We start from the raw sequence: 23,476 nt of genomic DNA on the forward strand, positions 1-23,476 counted from the left end.
GATTTGTGTTCTGCTATTAGTGCTAAACATTATTGCAGAAGGAACTGGATTCAATACATATTCATATTCCTGTAAATTTTAATCTGTGAATTCCAATGTCTGCAGATGTTAGAATGATCTTTACCCTTCACCCCCCCCAATAAAACAGCTTCATCTACTCTCAGGATGCAGCCAGCATCTAGATTAAGAACCACAGCTGATTTAAAAAACATACAAATGTATAAGACAGTAACATTAGATGTTAATTCTAATTGAAGAGGATAAACCTTCCCAACCCAAGAAGTAGGTAGAGTTGTATTGGAAGGACTGCTTATCTGCTTACTCATAAGAAAGCTAGAAACAGACCAGAGATAAAAGCAGGCTTTAAGAAACTTGATCTATGATCTCATTACTCAGAAATACACTTTAAGATCTCATAGAATTCACTTGGCATCAAAGAGTGCTTGCACAGAAGAATAACGAGAAATAAGAGGTCAGTAGGACTTGACAGAAGAGGTAGTACTCCCCCTGAGTCCGTGACAGCCTTTGTCTACACTTGGGACTTTAAACCCAGGCTTTAACTGTTACCAAATACACCTCAGTACACCAAAGCACTGGTACCAGTCAGACACATTTAGTCTTTAGGTAATAACAGCACAGACTATAGGATGGCTTGCAGAAGATACTTCATGTACAAGTAGACTTTTTTCCCCCATAACGTATGTTTATTACAAGTCATCTGGCAGGATATCCTTCCAGTCAGCTCACCAATACATATGGACAAGGACTGTTCTTGGCTGTTGCTGGCAATGCTTCCCAGTACCAGCATAGTGGGTCTTTTGTTCTTACCAAGGGATATCAGGCGTCTTGTGAGCTCCATGGCTCTGTGTAAGTCCCCAAACTGGAAAACAGCATAGCTGAGATAATCTAGGATCTCCACTTTACTGACAGTAGTGTCCTCCCCCTCATCGTGCTGTTTTAAGGCTTGTTCCATCCAGAGCACCGTGTGATAGTAGTCTCCATCGTTGTAAGCAGTCTTGCCCATACCAAAGCAGTCACTCACTGTCAAAGATGATTTATATTTTGTTCCTAATAACAAAAAGAAAATGTTAGCAATCCACACAGAAGCATCCTTGCCTTCAAACATTGAAAAATACCTATAAACACAATTTATCACCCATAAAAGGCTTCTAAAAAAGCATTAGCAATATTTTACATTCTGTACCAAACTGATCACCTTCAGGAATTATATTCCATCATAGTTCTGTGGCATTCCTCTCTTTGGAAACCACGAAAAGTTTAACAAAATTAGTGTTATGCTGTTCTGTTGTCAACCAAGACAGAGTGGACTAAGAGCAAACTTTACTGAAACCAAGTTAACACGGGTGACAGGAGAAGCCTGGCTATACACAGAGCTAATTTGTTTGCTCTTCACTTGAGATGTATACTTGTGCATACAAGCAAGCTGATTGGCATTTAGGCAGGCTAGGTATCCATTTGACTGTTTAGCTGCATACAGATTTCCGGTTGCTCCAGATCAACAGATGCATAGATATGACTTCATTTTAAGTTCACTCTTAATAACCTACATAACAAACTGTTTCGGAAACAACTGCCCACACTCTAATGAAGTCTATTCAGTTTGTAAATAGTTACTGAGCGAAGTTATGGTTGCTAGCAAATCTCTTACAAGCAGGAGTCACAAAGTCACTCAGCTGCCAGAACACAAACACAGAATCATTAAGGTTGGAAGAGACCTCCGAACCATCTGGTCCAACCATCCCCCCACCACCCAATGTCACCCACTAAACCCTGTCCCCAAGCACCACGTCCAACCTGTCCTTAAACACCTCCAGGGACAGTGACTCTACCACCTCCCTGGGCAACCCATTCTAATGCCTGACTACTCTGAAAAGAAAAATCTCAATTTCCAACCTGAACCTTCCCAGCACAACTTGAGGCCATGCCCTCATCCTAAATAACATCACAATATCACAAATACCATCTGTGTAGCTCCCAAAACATCTTTCTGTGGCAGGTACTGTTAGCCCCCATTTCACAGATAAAGACCAGGAGCCAAGTGATTCAGCCAAGCCTCACTGGAAGATCACAAAACAAGAACAGAGTCAAGCTTTGGAAGAGCCATCATAGCAATGAGTCGTGGAGCATCTCCTTCCCCCAATTCCTAAGCTCTCAGGGGCAGGAAGTTGCCACGTTATTTGCCTACACAGTAACCAGCACAAAAAAAGTTTGTCTGTTGCTTTGGTATGGTGATTACAAAAAAAATAATCAGTATTTCCTTTTAAAACAATAGAAATAAAACACATGCTACTGGAGCTGGTCACTGCAGATCATGGCTCCCTGCCTTGGGTGGGACCAACCTCTGGGCTGTTCTCAAAACACCAAAATAAACACAACCACAAGTGCCTGAGCTGCACAGTTTCAGAGCCACGGTCCTTCATCACTACTGAAAAAGGACTTTGAGAGTTGGAGGATGTCTGTTTCCTTCTCTTTAAAGAGGAGACCTTTGTACACTTGCCTGGTAAGTTTCCTCGAGACAGCGTTTCGGGATCCAGCTTGTACGTGTCCTGCAGGCGCATCAGAGCCTTTGCAGCTCCAGTCTCATCTTCTTCAGTTGGAAAAAACTGACGTTGAATTGTGAGATTTGCAATAAAGCCTTACATTAAAAGGAAAAGATTACGTTACTTCCACGGTTTGAATAAGCATCAGTTCAAGACAACACAGGAGAAATACCTACTTTTTTGGAATTCTGAGATTCAGGTAACTTAGCTTTGAAGTCTCTCATTAGGCTCTTGATTTATTTAAGCTTTGCTTTCTGTCCCATTTTAAGAAACAGTTTGTGGGCAAATGACAAGAGATAAATAACTATCAACAAGTTTACTTGTGCCACGTAACTACTGAAATACAATGTGAATCCAATGATCTCCAGTTTCCTCAGTCTCCTTCCAGCACAAAAGCTTAAGTTTCCATCAGCTCTCTTTCTGAAATACCCAGAGACAACTACAGATCATAGCACTGGACAATGATCTCAGATTTTTTTCAACCTATAAAGACTTCTCAAATCTCAGCTCAGGACAGAAAACCTGATCCAGGAAACCCTGAACAGGAGCAGAATCTTACTTGTTAAGAGGCTTTTAAATCTGGCAAGTAAGAACAGGCAACATTTTATGCAGTGCATTTCATTTAGGAATAAGTATTATCAAGGTTGTATAGCAGGTTGGTTGGCTGAGAAGGGGAGGTAATCAACCAAAGAAAAAACTCAGCCATTTCTAGCCATGCAACAAGCAAACTGGAAAAGGGAGTCTTAAAAAAGAATTAGGGACAGAAGTATTCAGTTGAATTAAGTATTTTATTTCTCTCCAGGATGACTATTCAAAAAAAAAAAAAAAAAAACAATAAAAATATTGGCTGGGAAAAAGCTTCAACTGCAGAGGAGAAAGGGAAAACATGCAGTTCTGCCTGAAAAACATACCTTCATCCCCCTTACTTTCAAGAGGTCCAGTAAAAATAAACTTGCATTTAAGAAAATAAGCTTAAGGAAGCAAATTCAAGCAGACATTAACAATATGATGCAAGAGCAAAGATTAGTAGTGGAAACTTTTGATTTAGAAGGATAAGTTTACAGATAGCAGTTGTATAATATCCAGTTATGAATCAAATCTTGCCAACTGTTAGCGATGGAGCTGACAAGAATTCCTTAACCAGCTCAGTGCAGGTCTCATTTTGGTTCTTAAGTCTTTATCTACTGATCAACATGGTTTAAAAGCAACGACTGCTTACAGAAGCAGCAGATTGGGAAGACAGATGAGTAAGCTTTTACACAGAGGGATATGAAACTCAATAAAAGATATAAAACCTTTGCTAACACAACTGGCCATTTCAGTATATCCCATTCTCCTGTCTCAAACAGCACAAACCACCCAGACGTAAGGTGCCTATTGCACTTAACAGCTTCTGAGCCTCGGCTCTGTCTGGTTCAAGCACCAAGTTCACTGGTTAGCCAAGCAAGTGAAGCAAGAGGCCAGCCATTAGTTTAAGTTTCAAACAAACTTGGCAACAGTAAACCACAGCTGAGTTCGCAACTTTCCAGAAGATGACAGGAAGCAGCAGCGCTGTAAGGCTACCTCACACCAGCACCTGCCCTGTAGCTCCTTACCGTTCGTTGTATCCTGAAGAACCAGGTTCTCTAATTCCAGCCAATCCGTATTTAAACGCTTCACCAACTTGTACGCATTTACAGGGTGTGCCAGATACCCTTCTGGATCAGAGGTTGATTTGCTAGTCAGTACATCCATTTTTTCAGCCCAGCTGGAAAGAGAATCGCATGCCTCAGTCTGAGAACGATTTATGAATGCATGTCTTCCTCCTTAAGTTACCCTAATTACACCACTAGAATCAATTTATTGCTGCTTTTGCCATCATAACCAGCTGTCAAGCTTTCCACTTTACGAGGATAAAGTGAAGTACAATTTATGTTTTAAATCACAATATTCTTTTAAAGGAATTTATTTCCCTGCTTTTTATTTTAAATCTTACTACAGTAGACACGTAGCTCTTGAAGTCTAAGCCATCAGTTTTCAGTACGCTGCACTTCAGAAAATAAAAGTTATATATAGAGCAAAAACACTGACTATAATTTAATCCATCTTTGTAAAAATACAAATAGCACCCCAGAGCTTTTTAGCTTTATGGAAAATAAAGCCCAATCATTGATTTTCAGACTGGAAACCCTCAGGTAGAGTACATAAAGAGTGCTGTTAGTCACCTAGCATGCACCAGTCAGCTTCAAAGCAGTAGTGGGATGCCAGTAGTGGGATGCCATGCTTTGCTGCCAGTTATATCACTGATGCTATACTGAGAATTTCTTCTGCTGCTCTTCATATGATCCCTTAATAGAAAGGTCTGCCCAGGCTGTGTTCCTCTCTCCAGTACTCAATAGGAAGAAAACACTGCTGAGATAAGCTAATAATGAACATTAGAAACCCCTTCAAGTCTGATCTCAAACCCAGTAAGCCATGAATGAACTACAGTTGCAAACATTTTTTATAAGCATCGCCACATATCCCCATACTGCCTGGCTTATTCTGTGAACTGTGATGTTGCAACAGAAAGCAAAACTAAGATTACTCAAAGATCATTTGCAGGGATATCAGATTAACAATATGTTGACACAAGTCTCACTTGCATTTAATTTTTTTTTTTTAATCTGGCTTTCACTACTTCTAATACTTATTTTGCAAAGCGGTAAGAAGTTGAAGTTCTACTCTTTACTCACATCACAATATTTTGAACCATACATCTGTAGAATAATTAGACACAGTAGTGAAAAATGTTACCCTGTTCAATGTTGAAATGTAGCACCTTTATTACAAAGTGTTTTGGGTGCCAAAGCTCAAATATTTTAACAGTGGCAGAATACTCTTGCTTATTTATAAGCAAGAATACAGTCAGCTGAACACGTAACACAAAGAAATCTCTTTTGATGGACTGACACATGCAAGTGTGTGTTTTTTTTTTTTTTTTAAAGACCAGTTTATACATGTACATAGATTAAACTCACATCCTCTTTAATCACGCTTGAACTGGAGACACCTTTTCTTCAGAAGGGTAGCTTTTCAAGAAATGAATACTTATGCATACATAAGTGATGAGGAATTCATATCATTTCACTGCTTCATAACCCTATCCCCACCCTACAGTCCCAAAGGGAAATCAAACAGCCAGATATAGTCTGGAGTTCATAAAGACTTTGGAAAGCATGGCTCCAGCTACAGGCACAGAACTCTCCTGAACCTGGACCTCATACCATTCTAGTGTCACGCCTTGTTAGGTATTACTTTTAGCTAGGTAAGCAACAGTCTTCCTAAGGCACATAAAGTATCAGTTGTCAGCAAGAACCTTTCATCTGATCTGAGCCACCAGGATAATCTGAGCTGTGCTATAGTCGGGTCAGCAACTGAAGAGAGGCAGGCGAGAGCACTCTCCCTGAGAGCAAAGGCCACACAGGAGGGAAGCCAGGTTCAGTGTGCACTCCACTACACAGCACAGCTGATGTTTGGCCATTGCATCAGGGCATCAGCACCACTTACAAGCTAGCAGAGCACTGGCAGCCGCATGCATTCAACTCACACAAACAAAGCTGCTGATTGACACAGGTGTCTTCTCCACAGGAGTACTGTGATGGCACAGGGACAGGGAAAGAAGCAGAAAGGCACCAGTAGACAGTCACTAAGCAGACTAAGCACAAAAAATATCTGAAGCAGGGCCCCCTCTGTAGGTTTAGGGGAATAAGTTACATGCAGCTTACTACCCATGTTCTCACTGATAGCTTATTGAGGAAATGCTAACCAGAACTAACAGCTACGACTGGCAATAGGAAGGTGTAGTTTAATCCAACACCACAGGTTCTGCATTTTGTCACCCCACACCATTATGCAAACTTCTCCCCCTACCTTTTAATCTGAGACAGCTTGGCCTCTTCTGCTCGGATGTATTCTTTTAAAGACTGCACCAAGTCTTTCTCTGCATAAATGAGATCTGTCATTTGACCTGAAAACAGAATACAACCAAGTGTTAATCACACACAAGAGAAGTTTTCCAGCAGCGGATAAGACAGACATCAGATGCTGTAGAGCTATTAAAACCAACAAAGAACAGAAATTTAAGATGCGCAGTTTAAAGCTTGTATATGTAGTAGATTTGGGGACTTAGAAGTCCAGCATTCGAATCTCAACCTCAGTTGCCCATACAGCTTTACTGTGACTGTTTAACTGCCTCTGAATTACTTTTAGTATTATAATTGTATGCCAGACAACCAAAAGAAAGGTTTGACATTGACACAGCTATTGAGTCAAAGCAATAAAAGATGCAAATAGTTGCCATAAAATCTGTTCTACATACGGATGCAGACAAGGTCACACTAGTAAGTTACTAGTCAACTATTAGTATCACTTAAAGTTACAGCGTTTCAATATGGGTATCTGTGGAAACAAACTAACGTTAAGTTAATCTGAAATTCCTCTATTTATGGACTGAAACATAGTCTCACCTAATTAGCATTAGTGGAAATTGCCAAGCTTATCAATCCAAAGTACTACAAGCCTTGCTTTTCAAAGGCCAACCACTGAAGGACTCAATGTGATTTACAAACCCAACAGCAGCTTTAGTTTCAGCATTGCAATGCAATAATTAAGTACATGGAAGTCAGCAGGATGCTTTTTCAGAGATAAGAAATTCAGGAACAGGCAAGCAGAACAGTATTAAGGATGTTGAAGAGTTACTTTCCCTGATGAGGCGAGTGTGTGATAGGGCCATGTGAGGAAAGTCATGAAATTCAACTGCAAGGATTAACAGTTTTGGCAATCTCAGCTGCATCCTAACATTGTGCATTGGTTCTTTCCATACCTATTGAAGTGAAGAACTCTGCTTCTGTGTGACAGATCAAGAAGACAAGGAACACCAACTGCAAACAGGGCTTCATCTTCTAGATAGCTTAAACCTGTAACATATTCAAAGGAAAAGGGATTGAAAAGGATTAACTTATTCTTGAGGAAAAACAAGGCATTAATCTTCACCTTCAATCATTGCACCCTCATGAAAGTTATTTAGGTCATTGAAATACTGAGCCGTAACCAGTAAAGCTTGAAAAACTCTTCCTCATGCTGAGGAGCTCTTATTTAAGACAGTCTCAGATATCTGACATACTCTAAGGGACTTGCACAGAAGACATGCTCAAACTATGGATGCAACAAGCAATGTATTTGCTGACACAAACAGTGAAAACCACCTGCAAATGCAACTCAATGCCTTCAAATTCACAGCTGGAAAGTGAGAGTATACAAAGTTCTATCTTCCAGCAATAATAAAGGTCTAAATCTAATGGTCAGACTTGCAGCATGCTAGGAAACTGTTATATAAAAGCTGTCTAGAAATTCAAATAGTGAGGAAGCCAAATAAAGAAATACAGCAAATGTGTAGAGTAGAAGTGGCAGCAAATGCTGGAAAAGTTGAAAGAAAAATTCCAGCTTTGCTTATTCAAACACACTGTCCTAGCACGCTGGCCTCTGGGCACAGCTTTTGACTTTCACATCTCCAAAGCTGCGCCAGTTCAGAACCCCAGCTCCTTGAGACAGGGGCAGAAAGCCGACTGCTACGCTTCTACAAGCACAGCATGGGCACAAGGAGAACCAGCCTGGGCAGCAGGCAGATGACAAGCGGGGTGAGGGATGCAAAATCCATGCAGGAGAACTTCCTGGGAGCTGTAATTCCTCATGCAGACCTGATGTCTGCCTGTTCAAGTGAATTTTGGAGGTTCCTGTGCTGCTCTTAGATCCAGAGGTCAGCCCACAGCTCGCTCCGGAGCTGCAGTTCACTGAGCAGGGACAGCCACCGCCACCAGCCCTCGGGAGCTGCCATAACACCCCCACAGCAACAACAGTTCTCCTGAGTGTAACTGCACCAATTCCCAGTTCCTACCCATTGTAACTGGGTAAACACTTTGGTGGCTGGAAGTGACCGCACATGACCTGCTGTTAATCAAAAATACATTAACAGCAATCACTTACCTGGGGCAACAGGCACTCACATCTGACGAGAAAGGGGTATGGAGGGAAAAAGGGAAGGGAAAAGAGATGGAGAACTGAAGTTTCAGCAATGCAATAAGTGGGAAGCATTAAAATAGGGTAATTCCAGACAACTCTTGCTCACTGTTCCCTTGAGCTCCATGTTTGCCTGCACAACATAAGACAGGAGCTGGCAGGTTCCTTCGGTGTTGTATTGTGCTTTGTGCTCAAAAATTAAGTCCTAAACCTCAGTCAGGCTCCTTGGTGCCATGGACATGAGCAGGCACACCACTGATACGACCATCATTAAGAACATTACAAACAGCTCTGACATGCATTTTTTTCCTATTGATTGCTTCAGAAGTCTACACGAGAAATCAGAAACATTTACCACAACAGTTTGCGAGCATGAGTAAGCAGGAAAGCAGTGTCTGGGAGCATCAGAAGAGGTCTTCTCCTTTCCCAGTTTTCTCACCCCCCTGCAAACCGCATATTCCCCAACGGCTTGTTTAAGTTAGCTCACAACTAGTACATGGGTAATGTGAGAACCAAGCGAAGCCGAATGAGTGGTGCCACGCAGAGGTCTGCCAGCACTAAAAGCCACAGTAAGTGATATAGCAGAAAGCACAGCGAGTCAAGAGCGCTTGGGAAGTACATCGGTCGGGATATATTCAGCCAGAACTGTCCATCTGCAGGGTCTGTTCTCGTCTCACGGAGTGTTTTTTTGGATGCACTACACAAAGCCTGGCAAAACAATTACGAGGGAGCCTTCCAGCTAAAACAACACAGCTTCGCGTTCTCCCCGCACCTCCCCACCATGTTCTCTCATGGCTCACGATATCTGCCAAGAAGAACACTTACTACAGCTAGCAGCTTGTCTTTATAGCAGATCTTTAACAGCTTTGCCATCCTACTCAGATTTACTCGAGTCAATAAACAGAAACCCTCAGTAAACAGCAAAATCAGCTCTTGCTTGAATAAGCCGGACACCTGGCTGCAGGGTTTGCAGATTGTTTGTACACATTCTTTTCACAGCTGTTATTCAGAAAGCCAGCAAGAAATAACAAATTACAGGAGGCTGAAAGTGATGTCATAACCACATTCTTGGAGAGCACGAGTGTGCGTGCACACACACACGTGTGCGCCCACCCCACTACAGCTAACCCGTCTGCTACCAAAGAGGGGAAGAGCCAGAAGGGGCTTTAGCACCTCAATAACTACGATCGAGACATTTATAACACCAGTGTTTATTCAGAGGATGGAAGACCTCAGTTGCACAGAAATGCCTGAACTCCACAGATAAGAGGTCTGTGTAGGACAAGCTCTGCCTACATTCCTGGATTTTCCAGCATTGTCAGGTAACAGGCATGTCATGCTGCACAGGTGGATTTAAGATTTTCATCTATTTCAGTGAGAACAGCCACATTTCCCCACAGCAGACTTCAGAGGACTTGCACAGGCCCTCTAGGCTCAGTTCAGCACTGAGGTGAGAAGAAAACCCCCGAGCAGGAGGCACACGTTGCCTTGGGAGCTCAGATCTTACAGCACTTTGCTCCTCGCCACCGAGCGCTCGCACCGCCCGAGGGACCGCTCTCGCTGCTGCATGAAGCCTTCCCGGTGACAGACAGCTCTACATACACCGACATATTTCATGCTTTGCTCCTTTCCTTGAAGGTGCCAGCCAGCAGAGCAAAAAAGCCAACTGACTGGATATTGTATAAACACTTTCTAGGTCTGCGAGCCCTCAATGAATCATCGCTCCCACTGGAAAGAGTACCGTCAGCCTGCAGAGAGCACTGGCAGAAGGAAAGAAGTTCTAGACCAAATAGACCAGGATGGATTTTTTCTCCATGAGTTAGACTGAGTCCTTCATTGAATACGCTAAAAATTCTCAAGAAATAAGAAAACGGACCTGACCTGCGAACATTTGCAGGTCTACCAAGCTAGAACACCACAAAACCCCTCTCCTCCTCTTCACCCCACAAAAAAGTTTTGACACGTATTGTTTGGTTGGAATGGAAGCATATATAATTATATAAGGGGACTATTTACTTTCTGCAGCTTTTTAAAATGCCCAATTAGTAGCGCACACTGTCCTAACCCTCATCTTCCGTTAACTGTCTCATGGCTGATTATTCACTCCCAGATGTCAGCTTTTCCCTTCCCAGACAAGGTTACGCTCAGAAGAACAAAACCCAAGGCAGAAGCAGCGTTCCAATTCCTTGACAGCCTAATTAGAAAGATGGAACAAAAGCAAACGCCTTATTCAGGCCCCAAATTAGCAGACACCTCATGCAGAAGAATTAACTGGAACTGACATAAGATCAGCCTGGGCAATTTGAAGACTACATTGCACCCCTTATCATTGCGTATTAGAATGACAGATCAGGCCAGAGTGTGACACTTGCTGTGTTGTGAACTCTCATTGCAATCATACGAGCTCCAGGAAAAAAAACCATCACAATAGTCTTCCACCCCCCAGATGTGACAGGACTCCCTTTGTGCCCATAGCCAGGCACAAATACACTGCTCGGACCCTTCAAATACAGGGCATTTCTCAATGTCTACACTACATCTCTCAAAATGTAAAAATACACCAGCATGCCAGGTGTTTCTTATACATACAAGATTTTACCTAAATTCAGTTTCCAGAAGCCAACATCATACATTTCCAACTGCAGTGCCTGGGCATAGAGGGTCTGCAGTCCCTCACTCAGACCCCAAAGCTCCCAGCCCACCCTGCAGAGCTACAAGTATTTCCCTGCCTTGCCAATCTGCTTCTCTCAAAAGTGCCTGTGCTACTCGAGATGCCAAGAAGTCCAAGATCCAAATCGAGTTCTCTCGCCACTGACTCCCCCCCTACATTTCACTAGGTAAACTTTTACAGATATTCAGAGTCTAAGCTTATCCCAGTGAAGCCAAATCAAACTTTAATGTATTCCTAACAGTTTCTCATTTCTTCCAGGTTTTTTTTGTTTTGTTTTTTTTTTTTTTTTTCAGAGAACAGAGCAATGGTTTCTTCCCAGCAGTTACGGTACACTACTCTTCCCTAGTTTGCTTCTGCTCTCCCAGACCGAAACCCACGCTTTGCTACAGGGGAATAAAGCATACAAAAAAAACATAAGAAACAAAGTGTAACATATCATTTTCCTAAATTACAGTAAACCATCAGAGTGCAACAACTTACAAGCTGATGACAAATAAGGGTCACAGCCTGCCTCTTCTTCTGTGCTTGCCTGTGCTATTAAATGCACCTGGAAAGCCACAGCTAAAATAGCTGCTTCTGTGTTGTATCTAAATTTAAAGTATCGTGGTGCAAGCTAACAAGCAAGCCACTATTCCAAAGCCACCTCAGGCCCCCGATGAGTTCTCAGTGCGTACACAGCTGAGGTCCACGTGCCAGGCTCTGAAGAATGGTCCATCCTCGAGCAGCAATTTGAGGTTGGACTCTTGGACGAGCCAAGGCTTGTCTTGGGCTTCCCACCCACTGCAGCTGGCTTCATCCCCTTTCCCCTCCACAAGAAAGAAAGCTTCAAAAGTAGGCCACAACTTTCTGTCAGTCTTGATAGCTGCATATACAGCTAACTACATTTAATTGGAGACTCCTGCAAGACTCCTTACAAACTTATTTAAAGCCAGAAGATGGTCTGAATTGTAAATACATTTTCAGGATGCTGCCAAGAAAGAAATTCTCTTGATACTGCTATAAGAAAATCAGCCATAGAAACATCCAGCTTGGAGCAGTAAGATCTTGCAGCCAGCAGATGATGGCAGCTATAAAACTAATTAAAATTAAATAGCAAGGAAACATTAATTTTATCCTAATAAATAAATTTTTTACTGCTTGCAGATGATGGAAAAATGTGGTAGGGGTTAAAATCTATTATCCAGCTGTAGTCAGATGCTGCAACACTCAACCACTCCCAGCCCCAGAAGTATGACCTTAAATGCCTATCAGCGCCCCACCCAGGCACACCTTCACCCTCACGACAGGATTTCCAACACCATCAGCACGGCACACAGCTCCCTTCCTACAAACAGCTAGCTCTTGGTCACACCCAGGGAGAGAGAAAAGGCACTGCTTCCTTCCAACGTTCGGTGCCTCCTCACAAGTGAGCTCTTCTTCCTCATGCAACTGCTTCCCAGCTCCTTCCCTCAGTACACTCTGAGTTTTCCGCTCAAAGCTGCTTATGCCTACATCACTACCTTTCTTGCCAAAGGCTTAATATGCATCTGAAAACAATTATAATTGCCTAACAAATAATATAACATGATTCCCTTGTACTTTTCAAGGCAAGCCAAAAGGAAAAAAGCCATTCATTTGCACACATTAACGAGGATAAAGGACATCCATGCAGAACTGCATGCATTTTTTGAACATGAAGTGGTTTGTATTATCCTTAGCTGTAACACCCTTAGAAAGTATAAGCATCTGGATTAACTTCCACTTTTTTAAACCATAGCAAAAACATTTATTCTGCACTCCAGCAGACAAGAAAATTCATGCAAATCTAAAGCATAGCAAACCTGCCTGCATCTTACTCCGCAGTGCCTGCGAGCTCATCAGACATGAAGCAGCCTAGAGCCAAACCCCACATTGTTACTGGAGACAAGACAGCAGGACTGCATGCTTTTTTCCCCACTGAAGCTTGTTTTCTAGCATTAAAATTCAGACTTCATTTTTCTGTGCAGAGCCCATAGTTTTAGTATACCATAATGCTTAAGATAGCCTCCCATATGCTCAAATAACATTAAAAATCTTCCTATTCAGAAAGATTTTTTTATATGACAGGTCTGTGGTCAGTGAGGTATTCCCTTCAACTGATAACAGCAGCTGAATTAAAATGAAGACATTATCTCAGAGATGTGGGGGCTGAATCTCAGATCACCCTAGAACATGCCTCCTAACATACCCCGGGTCCTTGTTTCGCAGACATATAGAAAGCCATACACAAAAATCAGAACTAGCTATAGAAAGAGCTATGTTTACAGCTTGCTTCTTTGGAAGCTTGCCAATATGCACAGTATGGAAATTACAAACAGACTAAATTCCTGACTTAAATCTAGAATGAAAAACTTAGACTAAACAGAAAATCATGCTCCCCCTGCTGTTACTGTCTTTGAAATACACAATCACATCCATGGCTTGTACTTCCTGCACTGGAAAGGGCTATATTAAAAAGAATCTCAAAAAATTATGCCAAAAGCAAGAAGCAAAATTCCTGCCTGTTAATGTCACAGCAACGCCAATTTACAGCTGTTACCTAGGGCTCTGCCTGTAAGACTCAAGCGGCGGTTATTGGTAGCAATTTACATTTACAACGTACCTGCAAGATTGTTTCCTAGGTCCTTGATGCCCGAAAGCTGAAGTATCAGCCTGGAGAAGATGGCTGCAGTGGTCTCAGGGGTTTGTCAGATCAGCTTCACGCTCACAACACACCTATAAGATTAAGGAGCAAGAAGTTTTATTACGAAACACCTTCTGGGAAAGCCTGACTCAGGGCGATCACCAGCGAGGAACAGCAGCAGCACGAAGCCAGAGGGCTCCAAAACATGGCCTGTACGTACATGTCCTTCTTCCTCCCAGCTTGTAACGAAGTTCTGTGTGTCCTGAGGCTGGATTATTCCTGGCTGCCCTTGGAGGCGTGCTGCTGCAGCTCTGGCACCAGCCCGCAGCCACCGGGGCTGCCCCAAAATCTCCCTCCCGTACCCGCTGCTGCCTGCCTCCGGCTCAGCATCGCTGCCCAACCGGTGACAGCAGCGAGAGGATTTCCCAAAAAAAAACAAGTCTCGTGTTAAACCAGGAGGAGATAAGAGTGGAAGAAGCAAGTTCTGATGCCTGTACGTAGCTGAAGACGCCGTGTGTTTCGTCTCAAAGTGACAGCAGACTGCAAATACGCAGGGAGCCGGTCAGCGCAGCTTTGACCCCACAGCTCACATCTGAACCCCAGGGCAGGGAAAAAGGGGAACCAGCCCAGCATGGAGAAGGGGAAGCAGCCCCCCAGCTGTTGGTGTTTTGGGAACGGGGCTGTCCCTGCCGTGTCTCCTCACAGCCCTGGCTCCTTGCCCCGGCTCCCTCCAGGCCGCCCGCCGGAGGCCTCGGACTCTCCCTCGCTCCCCGGGCAGCACCGGCCAACACCGGGCGTGGGGAGCCGCAGGTGGCTCGAGGCGGGGATTTTGATTAAAAAAAACGAAAATCAAGAAGTAGGGAGGGAAGACACAAAGCGATATCCACACGAACACCGCTGCCCCCCCCACCCCACAACCCCACGGCAAGACCCGGGGGGTGCGGACACCCTGGCCGCGCTCCCGGCCCCTTCGCGTGCCCGAGACCCCTCGAGCAACCCCATCCCCGGCTCACCGCGCCCCCAGCCCGTCCTCCCGTCTGTCTGTCCGTCTGTCCGTCCTTCCTGCCGTCTGTCCGCTCCCCCTCCGGGCCCGGCCCGGCCCGGCCCCGCTGCTCTTGAGCCGCCGCCGCTGCGAGAGCCGCGCCCCCCGCCCCGCCCGCCCGCCGTAATGCCGCGAGTAGCGGCCCCGCCGCCGCCTCAGGGCCCGGCCATGGCTTTCCACAGGGCGCTGAGGGCTCAGCCCCGGCTCCGGGATCCCCTCTGCCCCCCGGTCTTGCCACCTATAATGGTGTTTTTCCTCATAAAAGCTGCCCGCCCGCCTCCCGGTGCCGGCGCTGGGGGTTGCTGCTCCTCCGCCACAGCGAAAGCAGCGTGTGGTGGGGGCATCGCCATGGCCTGGCGCTGCCCCGTAGGCCTTGTGGGAGCTGAAAATGTGTTTTGAAAGGGGAATTAGGGCATATTTTGTGTCCTCACCCCGTTCCCTACGTACAAGTTGGTTCCACACGGCCTGGGCTTGGCCCTGGGATCTCCCCACGGCTGTGGGTGAGGATGGAGTCAGGCACTGGGGCACAGACAGAGCTGAAGCAAAACCAGCACAGATCATTCCCCAGCTTGCAAGGGCATCCAATTTACATTTTTTCCCCTACACAGACTGATACACCAATTAAAAGTGACTTTCATTACCAATCATCATTAAATCTTAGCCCAGAATTCCGTCTTTTAGATGTGGAGTCAGGAACTCAGTCAGACCATACAGAGCACAGGACCGAGCAGCCTCTCGCTTTCCAGATTTCACTGGATTTCATCACCAAAACACACACTGAACAGAAATCTAGCAAAATGTGACTGAGACAGCAAGACTTTGTGAGATGACTCATATCAGAATGCATAGAGAAAGTGGAAAAAATAAGGAAATAAATATCTACCATAAGGGTATAATTTCACTGAAGCTTTTAGCAACTGCTAATATCATAAACCATAATAAAAGGGTCCAGCTGTCCTGTCACCAAAACTTACTAAAAGGCTCTACACGCTGCATATATGTACACTTTGTGCATTAGCATTTATTTGGGTATAGTTAATTTCCATCACATATTTACAAAAGATTACATTACTGTCAGTGACAGAAGCAATCTGTAAGGCTGTGACTGTACTCAACATATTAGCGCATTTTAGAGACTGTACAAACAGCATTAGTCTTCAGAGATAATGATGTGATTTAGAGCCAGAATTTTTATCCAGTTCTGATCCTTTTTTTTAACCTATTTTTTGACAAACTTTTTGTTCTTATGTTATGGAGAAATAGATTTCCCCCCCTATTTTAGTGGAAAGGGCTAAAAGAGTTTTTAGAGGGAACATGAGAACACTAATCTGTCTTTTCTCTTGCAAATAACCGACTGTACAGTCCTTTTGACTGTATATATAGACAATATGATGCAGTATTAGCACAAAGCACCTCGACTATCCAATGTTTCTAAGTCCTGTATCATGTTATCCTTATAATGCACCAGTTTTGCTCTAGCTATATTTGCCTTGAAATTCTTCCTTTACATAAAGCTGCTGAGTTTGCTGAGTGGCCTTGGCTGGGAGCAGGAGCATGTGTCAGGTTAAAAACAGCTCCTTTGCTGCTGCCCTGGAGAGGGGGGAGAGATTTCTGGTCCGAGAGGAGAAGGAGGCACTGCCCGCTGAGCCAAGGTCCAAGGAGAGCAGCGGGGAATGGCTTGGAGGCGTTTTTTCATCATCTGATTCTACCAGTCCAGGCTGAGCTCACTTTAGCACAACCCCAGCTAGCACCTAAATAGTCGTGGCATTGAGATCTGGTCTAAAACCAGGAGAAGCAAGCATCCTGCTAGAGTTTCAAACCACTGCTTTCCCTGAGAGTGGAATCAAATCACTTTGCAGAGAGCTTGGCTGCCAGATGCACACACAAATATTTCTGGATGCCCCCCTTGCCTCTCATATTACAAGACTTTTGTCTGAGACCTTAGCAGAGGAAATATTAAAACTATCTAAGAGTACTTACATAGTACAGTATAGTATTTCCCATAAAACAATGCACTGGGTCAGAATGGAGGAGGCAGGGATAACGAAACTCCTCTGACCTCAGTGGAGCTCAGATTTCTGAAACTGAGTTTTAAAAGTACACGTGTGAAAAGACCTCGTACACAAATAAATTCTAAATTTAGCAGTGTGCCTATTGACTTCCTTTTTTTTTTTTTTTTTTTTTTTTTTAATGAATGAAAAACAATCACACCAGATCCTAGAGAAGAAAGAATGGGAAGCCCAAAATAAAGGCATGCCAGGATCATCTCTGTGCTGCTCAAAGGCTCAGCCAAAAGACCAGTGTCTTTACAACTACCAGAGCTAACAGGCCATGCTACGCTAGGAAGTGATGTCTGCAGAAGTGCCATCTGCTTGTTAGTCTCACCTTAGTGTGCATAGATGGATCTTAAAAGCTGATGATTTGGGGCACCAAAGGGAATACTACCTCCATGACGGGCAGAAGGAGGGGGTTCTGAAGTGAGGGAGGGTGTGGGCACAGTGCTCAACTGCATCTCCTGCTCTGGCTGTGCCTGCAGGCTCAGCCCTGGCTGGTACCAGCTGGTAGCAAAAATCACAGAGCCTGCTCTGACCCAGAGCATTTGTCAGGAAGCCATCCCAAATCAAAACCCCTAAGAACTAGAGAAACATAGTCCATCAACAGGAAAAGGTGCATGGACGAAAACACTGAGGTGTCAACTCTGCCAGGTTTTGTCTTCTGGCAGAACTCAGACACCTTGGCTGCAAGCAAAATCCTGCTCCAAACGTTTCCTGAGCAGCCAAACCTGTGCCAGGTCCTCCTGGCATGGTGAAAAGGCCCCTCACAGTGCTCTGCGGGCTCAGTCCTGCGAGGTGCTGAGCTCTGACACTGCTGAGCACCCGGGGAGGCAGCATGCGGTGTTATTCAGGATCGCACCCCTTGAGGACACCAAAGTGCAACCAAGAGAAATGGAAGGATGGGACGTATTCGTTAAACCCTGCTGCAGATAAGCCAGATGAGAATTAATGTGAGATAAACACTCGCCGCTTGGATGGAAAAGGTCTGTCGTGCTGAGCAGGAGCTCCAGCTGTCCCCGTGCCAGCGCTGGGGAGCTTGAGCTGGGTTTGCAGAAGAGGAGGGAAGACAAGCCCGGGGAGGAATCCGGCGGCTCGTGTTCCTGTTTAACGTAATTATGGTACGGCTGGGGCTGGTCTGGCAGCGCTCTGAACCGTGCCCAGCTGCACGTTTACAAGGTCATTTAAACTTCTACAAACATAGAAATAACCAGCAATTGCCTGACTGGCTTATTTAAAACTAAGCGCACCCGCACAGATTTAGTGTCTGATACAGGGAAGGGAAAGACACGTTTTCTATCCTCCTTATTTGAAATAACACCATCATATTTTAGTTGCATTTTCTAAGTTGCTCCCCAAAAGAACTAGGAGATGTAGGGATGCAAATTTTCGCCCTCACTGAGCATTGGTGAGGTCTGTGGGCAGCTGTTTGGGGTGGTGCTCCCAATATTCTGCTCTGAGGCCAGCAGCTCTGCCAAAGCACCGGGCAGCTGCAGCCCCCATCATTTACATGCACGGGAGGCATCGTCCAGGGTGAAACATTTTCTAAATCATGTCCACGTTTTATGCTTTTTTATCAAAGTCTGGCCCCCTCCCCCTGAAATGAGTAAGCTCTTTTGTGAACTTGGCTAGCAGGAAGGATGAATCACCCAGCGCTGCCTGTTGGAACCGAGGGAAAAATCCTGCAAGCTGTCTGGGCGCGAGGGGAGATGCCGAGAGCAGTGCTCAGCATCAGCCCAGCTGGGGCAGGACACCCTCCTCCTGCCCATCCCTGCACCCCGGGCTGTGAGAGGTGGGGATGCACCTGGGCACACAGCTGCAGAGCATCGTCCGTCTGACCTTTATGTTCACCGCACAGCAGCAAATGTCACCCCTAACAGATGAAAGGAACAAAAGCCTCGAAGCAGCACAGCTGGACCACCCCAAAAAGCAACCTGTGAGAGATTTACCCTTGCAACAAGTTTAACTTCAAGGCTTGTGGAGGAGAAGCACATTTCGACACCAAATAAAGCCCGGGAGAGAGCATGGAAGAGAAGGCAGATCGTCCTGGGCTGTGCAGACCTTCCTCCCTGCATGCCCGGGATTTTAACACAGATTTCGTACGAGGCCGTGCGGCCAATGTAAAACAGGCTCTGTGAGTCATCCTTTCGCAGACTCCAGCATAAATCAAATCCAGAAATAGGACAGGCCAGTCGGTCACATTATTCCTTTTAGGTTTAGGGAAAGATGTAGTTAAGAAATGTGGGTAAAAGACATTAAAAGACCATTAAAAAAAAAAAAAAAAACAAAACTCAACCTGCATTTTATTGAGGCTACTAATTAGTGGATGACAAGCCAGGCCTTCAAAAAAAAAACATACATTGAACCAGGCTACAGTCAGACCAGCATGAAACTTTCTCTCCAGACAGAGGACAGTTGGCAGCCACCATGCGTTACGTGGTTATCGTCTCTGGTGCTTAACTCCTGTCTGCCTGGGGTTTGTACATGGGACTGAGACAAGTTCCTCCAGAAGGGATTTCTTGAAGGAGGGAAGGGTCCCTCCGGCTCTGTACCGCAGGGAGCAGCTCCCAGGCAAGGTGCTAGGTTGATTCTCCTCCCCAGGGACCAGCCAAAGGTCCTTCTGAGGTCCCTTTGCAGCAGCCTGACCCTGGCAGTGTCCGTCCTGACCCACCTTGGAGCAGCAACATCTGCAGAGCAAAATGCAGCAGTGCCCTTCTTAACTTCGGGAGTCCCAGAAATCCTTTCTGGCACGTCACCGGATTTTAAAAATATTTGGCTGACTTGAACAGTAGATCTTTATTCCTTCCCAGGCAGCAGAAGCAGCACAGTGTGTGCACTGTGCGCTCCCAGTAAGTAAACAGCGAATGCCTGAGCATGGGCACTGGCGCAGGGGTATGCAGCGAGGCAGTGAATTCCTCTCCCTTCAGCTGCTGGAAGGGGCAGCACATCTTCTGCCTATATCCACGCCCCAGGTCCCTCTGTAAATTCACACCGTGCACTTGTTAGGGTTCTCTGAGAGCCCACACCTTGCTGTCTGCCTGCGGTGGGACACAGCCGGCTCGCTGCTCGGGGACCCAAGGGAGCCTCGGGGCTGAGTCCTCCCCATAATGACAGGTTGCACAGCAAGCGGTGTGTGCGGTGGCAGTGCCATTCAGCTTCTCATTTTCTAAGCACATCTGAGTAAACCAAAGAGCTTAAATCAGGATGGGGTGTGGTCTTCCTTTATGTGATAAAATCCCCAACAAAAAAAAGGGAAAAAAAGTAGGCAGGCAAAGGATTTTACTGCAACTGCAAGGAGTGTCATCCTGTATCTGTAAGGAAGAGATAAAATTAACATTGCAGCAGGTTCAAGGCTTCTTTGCGGGAATTTTTATAATTCCTGGTATAATTATGGTGGTATAACTGCGTGCTTGTATTTCCCAGTCTGCTCTTTGTTATATATGTCTTTACTTCAGCTCTATTTAGCAATTAGTGAACGGAGGCATTTTGACTAATGAAGAATCAGAGTTTCCTGGTTCATGCAGAAAATGGATACGTTGGACAATGTGATTATCGCAACCAAAGAGGCTAAATAATGATGTCTGCTGTAAAAACTGAAAATGTCCCTTGGCTCTTTTGCTTCCTCTAGAGCTTAATGGAAAATTGAAAGAAAAGAAAAATAGATTTTGTCTTATTCAATTTAAGAAACACATTAAAATATCATTAAAATAGTCTTCAATCACCTTTCTAGTCTGCTGGATCTGGTTTATATCGCCTCTATGGATGTGACAGAGGAGAGATCACTGGGAAAATAATTTTGGCCTATGGACAAATCTTCAGCTTGTGCAAAGAGCAAAACCCCACCAGTTTCAGGACAATGGCTTTCCTTTAATCAGCAAAGTTTCAAGCCCTAAGAGACAAAGCTATTAAATTAGCTGTGGCTCACACCCTGATGTCATGGCCTAACATACTTTCCTGGTAATGATTTTGAGGAGCTAAACATGAAGTGAATCACCCTGGGCAGAACTACCGTTTCTGCTGGGTTCTCTCAAAGGACGCAGCTTGTGGCAGAGCTCAGCAGCTGCGGTTTTACTCCTCAGTGCGAATCTCGCCAGGTGGACAGAGCCCAGCTCCGGGCAGGGCCCTGCGTGCAGGGATTTGCATTTCCCACGTCTCCTTCAGGGATCAGTTTTACTGCAGGAAATTAGAGGAAGCTCTTGGGCAACGTTCCCTTGGAGCTCCTCGGCAGGGCGAAGCAGCTTTCCCTCCTACCTGTGGCAGGATTAGCGGCTTGTTTCGTGGTGCCCAGCTCAGGGCAGCGCTGTGATTTCCCACACAAACCCAGTGCTGTGCTGGCCCCACAATGCAGCCCCAGGAAAGGTGCTCGCCAAGGGCTCCAGCTGCCTTCCCTCCTGCAAAGCAAGGTGTTAGAGCTGTTCCCCCTTGGGCCCTGGCTTCTGGCCATGGGGGTAAAACACCTCTCTTTTCATGGCACAGACCTAAACATGGTTCCCCGTGCTTTATGAGCTCCCCATGAGCTGTGCTGCATGGCACTGAAAGCTGGCTCTGTTCTTCACCCCCAGGGCCACAGCCAGCCAGCTTCGTGCTCTGCTGGGGACCCCTCGGCTCTCACCATAGCCGGGGTTACCAAAAACCCCATCCCCGCTGCTGCAGGACACTGGGAGCCGCCCTGCTCCCACTCACCCTAATTTTTCCCCCGGACTCCTTGGGTGCTTTTTCCCCGATCCCCTGCAGCCCGCGGGCTCCCGGGGGGGGGGGTACAGAGGGGATGCTGCAGGCTGAGAGCCGCTGCTTTGAGCGGGGGGAGCAGGGAAAGGGCCCCCAAAAGGCAGCGGCAGCTGGACCGGGGATGCTCCGGCGCCTCCCGGGCTGCGATCTCCGGAGCGGCCAGGAGGGAGCAGGAGAGGCGCGGGCACGGGAACGGGCACGGGGAGCCGGGGGCTGGGGCCAGCCGTCTGCTCCCGGAGGTGCTTCCCAAAAAGTGCAGGATCAACAGGACCCCCGCCCTACCCCACCTTTCACCCCCCCCCCCCCCCGGAGCTGGGTGAGAGACCGGTGCCTCTTCCAGCCCTGCGTTTCCCTGCATCCGTTTCCCTGCATCCGTTCCCACCTAAAAACTTCCACCGACCACTGAAATTATCAACGTTTTGCTTGCCAGAGGTGCTCAGAACAAACCCGTTTGCCCCTCTGGTGCTTGTGTTGGATCAGCGTGGCTGCGGTGGGCTGGTTATCATCGCTGCAAGGAAAAGTCTCCGCTAGCCAAGGAAGCAGAGCTGGGTAGTATCCAAACTCAAATATAAATTCACATTTTGCCAACATGCTGTGGCTACACACGCGAGCAATATACTTCTCTACGCATCACATTTAATTTTTTACATGGTGCCAGCTTCTACTGTGCATAGTTTGGGTATGAACAAAGGAACTCTGGCACAAAATTCAGAAAGCTCCGTTATGACCCAACTGGAAAACAATGGGGATTTCTATATTGAGGATGTGTGCTCTGCTTCTCTTAAAGCAAAAGAATGGAAGTCTATTTTTCAAAACCTGAGGATCGTGGCCTCATCCTTCGAAGAATTAACCATACCCAAATGCAGAGCAGTGAAGGGCTCAGCAGCTCGATAGTGAAACACGAAACTGGTGGGACCGATGTTCCCGGTTATCCTGCGATGGGTAAGTCCAGGTTTCTCTCCTGGTCTTGGCAGAATCACTTCATGTCAGTGTGATTCAGCTGGGAGGGAGCTGTGCTCGCTTTGCCTCCGCCAGGCTGCCCGTGCAGGAGCCCAGACGCTGGCTCTGCAAGACAGATGCTTTGTGTCGGCCTCTGAATCCCTGGCAAAGCAAAGCAAGGCCTGGGTCCGTGCGCTGCCACCGCTGCGTGTGCTAAATGGAGCCTTTGTCACCGCATCGGCACTGAGGCCAGCAGACAGAGGAGCAGGGAGGAACGAGCTCCCCAGCTGCCCTCTCACCCCAGTGACCCATGGAAAGTGTGTGACTCGAAACAGGCTGTTTCTAAATGGATCTACTTCAGTTGGCACTGTCACTTTCTGGGTGGAAAATCGGGCGAGTGGCAAGCCCACATCTGCTGCTCCCCGGCTGACTTCTCCAGGGCCAACCAGGAGCTACACCACAGCTCTACAGGCTGGAAAAGCTGTTGAGACACCGAAGCTATTTCTTTGCATCATCTTAGAGACGCTTCCCCAAGGAAGGCGAAGTGAGGTGACACCAAAGTTCACCCAGTTCCTGCCCTGCATCCCACCCGCTTGGACCATGAGCTGAGCGCCAGCTCCTCGCCCTGTGGCCGCAGATGGCCCCAGCCCCGCACGGCAGCTGCCTGGGGACATGGATGGAGCCCTCACTGCCAGAGGTCCTGGAGCCACCACGGAGCTGCCTGACCTTGCTTTTGGGTGGCTCTGGGTGCAGAGATGCAGAGGGAGAAGGAACCCTGCTCCCTGCAGCCTTCTGCCCGGCACGTGC

General features: G+C 46.2%; 1 protein-coding gene across 5 annotated transcripts in view; it reads right to left on the reverse strand.

Moving 5' to 3' along the window:
* The window catches only part of P4HA2 (prolyl 4-hydroxylase subunit alpha 2), a 28,614-nt gene extending 13,618 nt beyond the window's left edge, over nt 1-14,996 (reverse strand). For all 5 annotated transcript variants that reach the window (XR_014318481.1, XM_082771813.1, XM_082771811.1 and 2 more), the window contains exons 1-7: nt 14,923-14,996; nt 13,889-14,001; nt 7,405-7,498; nt 6,453-6,549; nt 4,157-4,308; nt 2,519-2,656; nt 829-1,068 (exon numbers count right to left, since the gene is read on the reverse strand). Coding sequence is in view for 4 of the 5 variants with exons in the window: in XM_082771813.1 (XP_082627939.1) it covers nt 829-1,068; nt 2,519-2,656; nt 4,157-4,308; nt 6,453-6,549; nt 7,405-7,480 (703 nt within the window). In the remaining variant the exon portion in view is untranslated. The remainder of the gene's footprint in view (nt 1-828; nt 1,069-2,518; nt 2,657-4,156; nt 4,309-6,452; nt 6,550-7,404; nt 7,499-13,888; nt 14,002-14,922) is intronic.
* Nucleotides 14,997-23,476: the final 8,480 nt, after the last annotated feature.

Source organism: Aythya marila (genome assembly GCF_965140915.1).
Source record: "Aythya marila genome assembly, chromosome: 14".
Classification (NCBI taxonomy): domain Eukaryota; kingdom Metazoa; phylum Chordata; class Aves; order Anseriformes; family Anatidae; genus Aythya; species Aythya marila.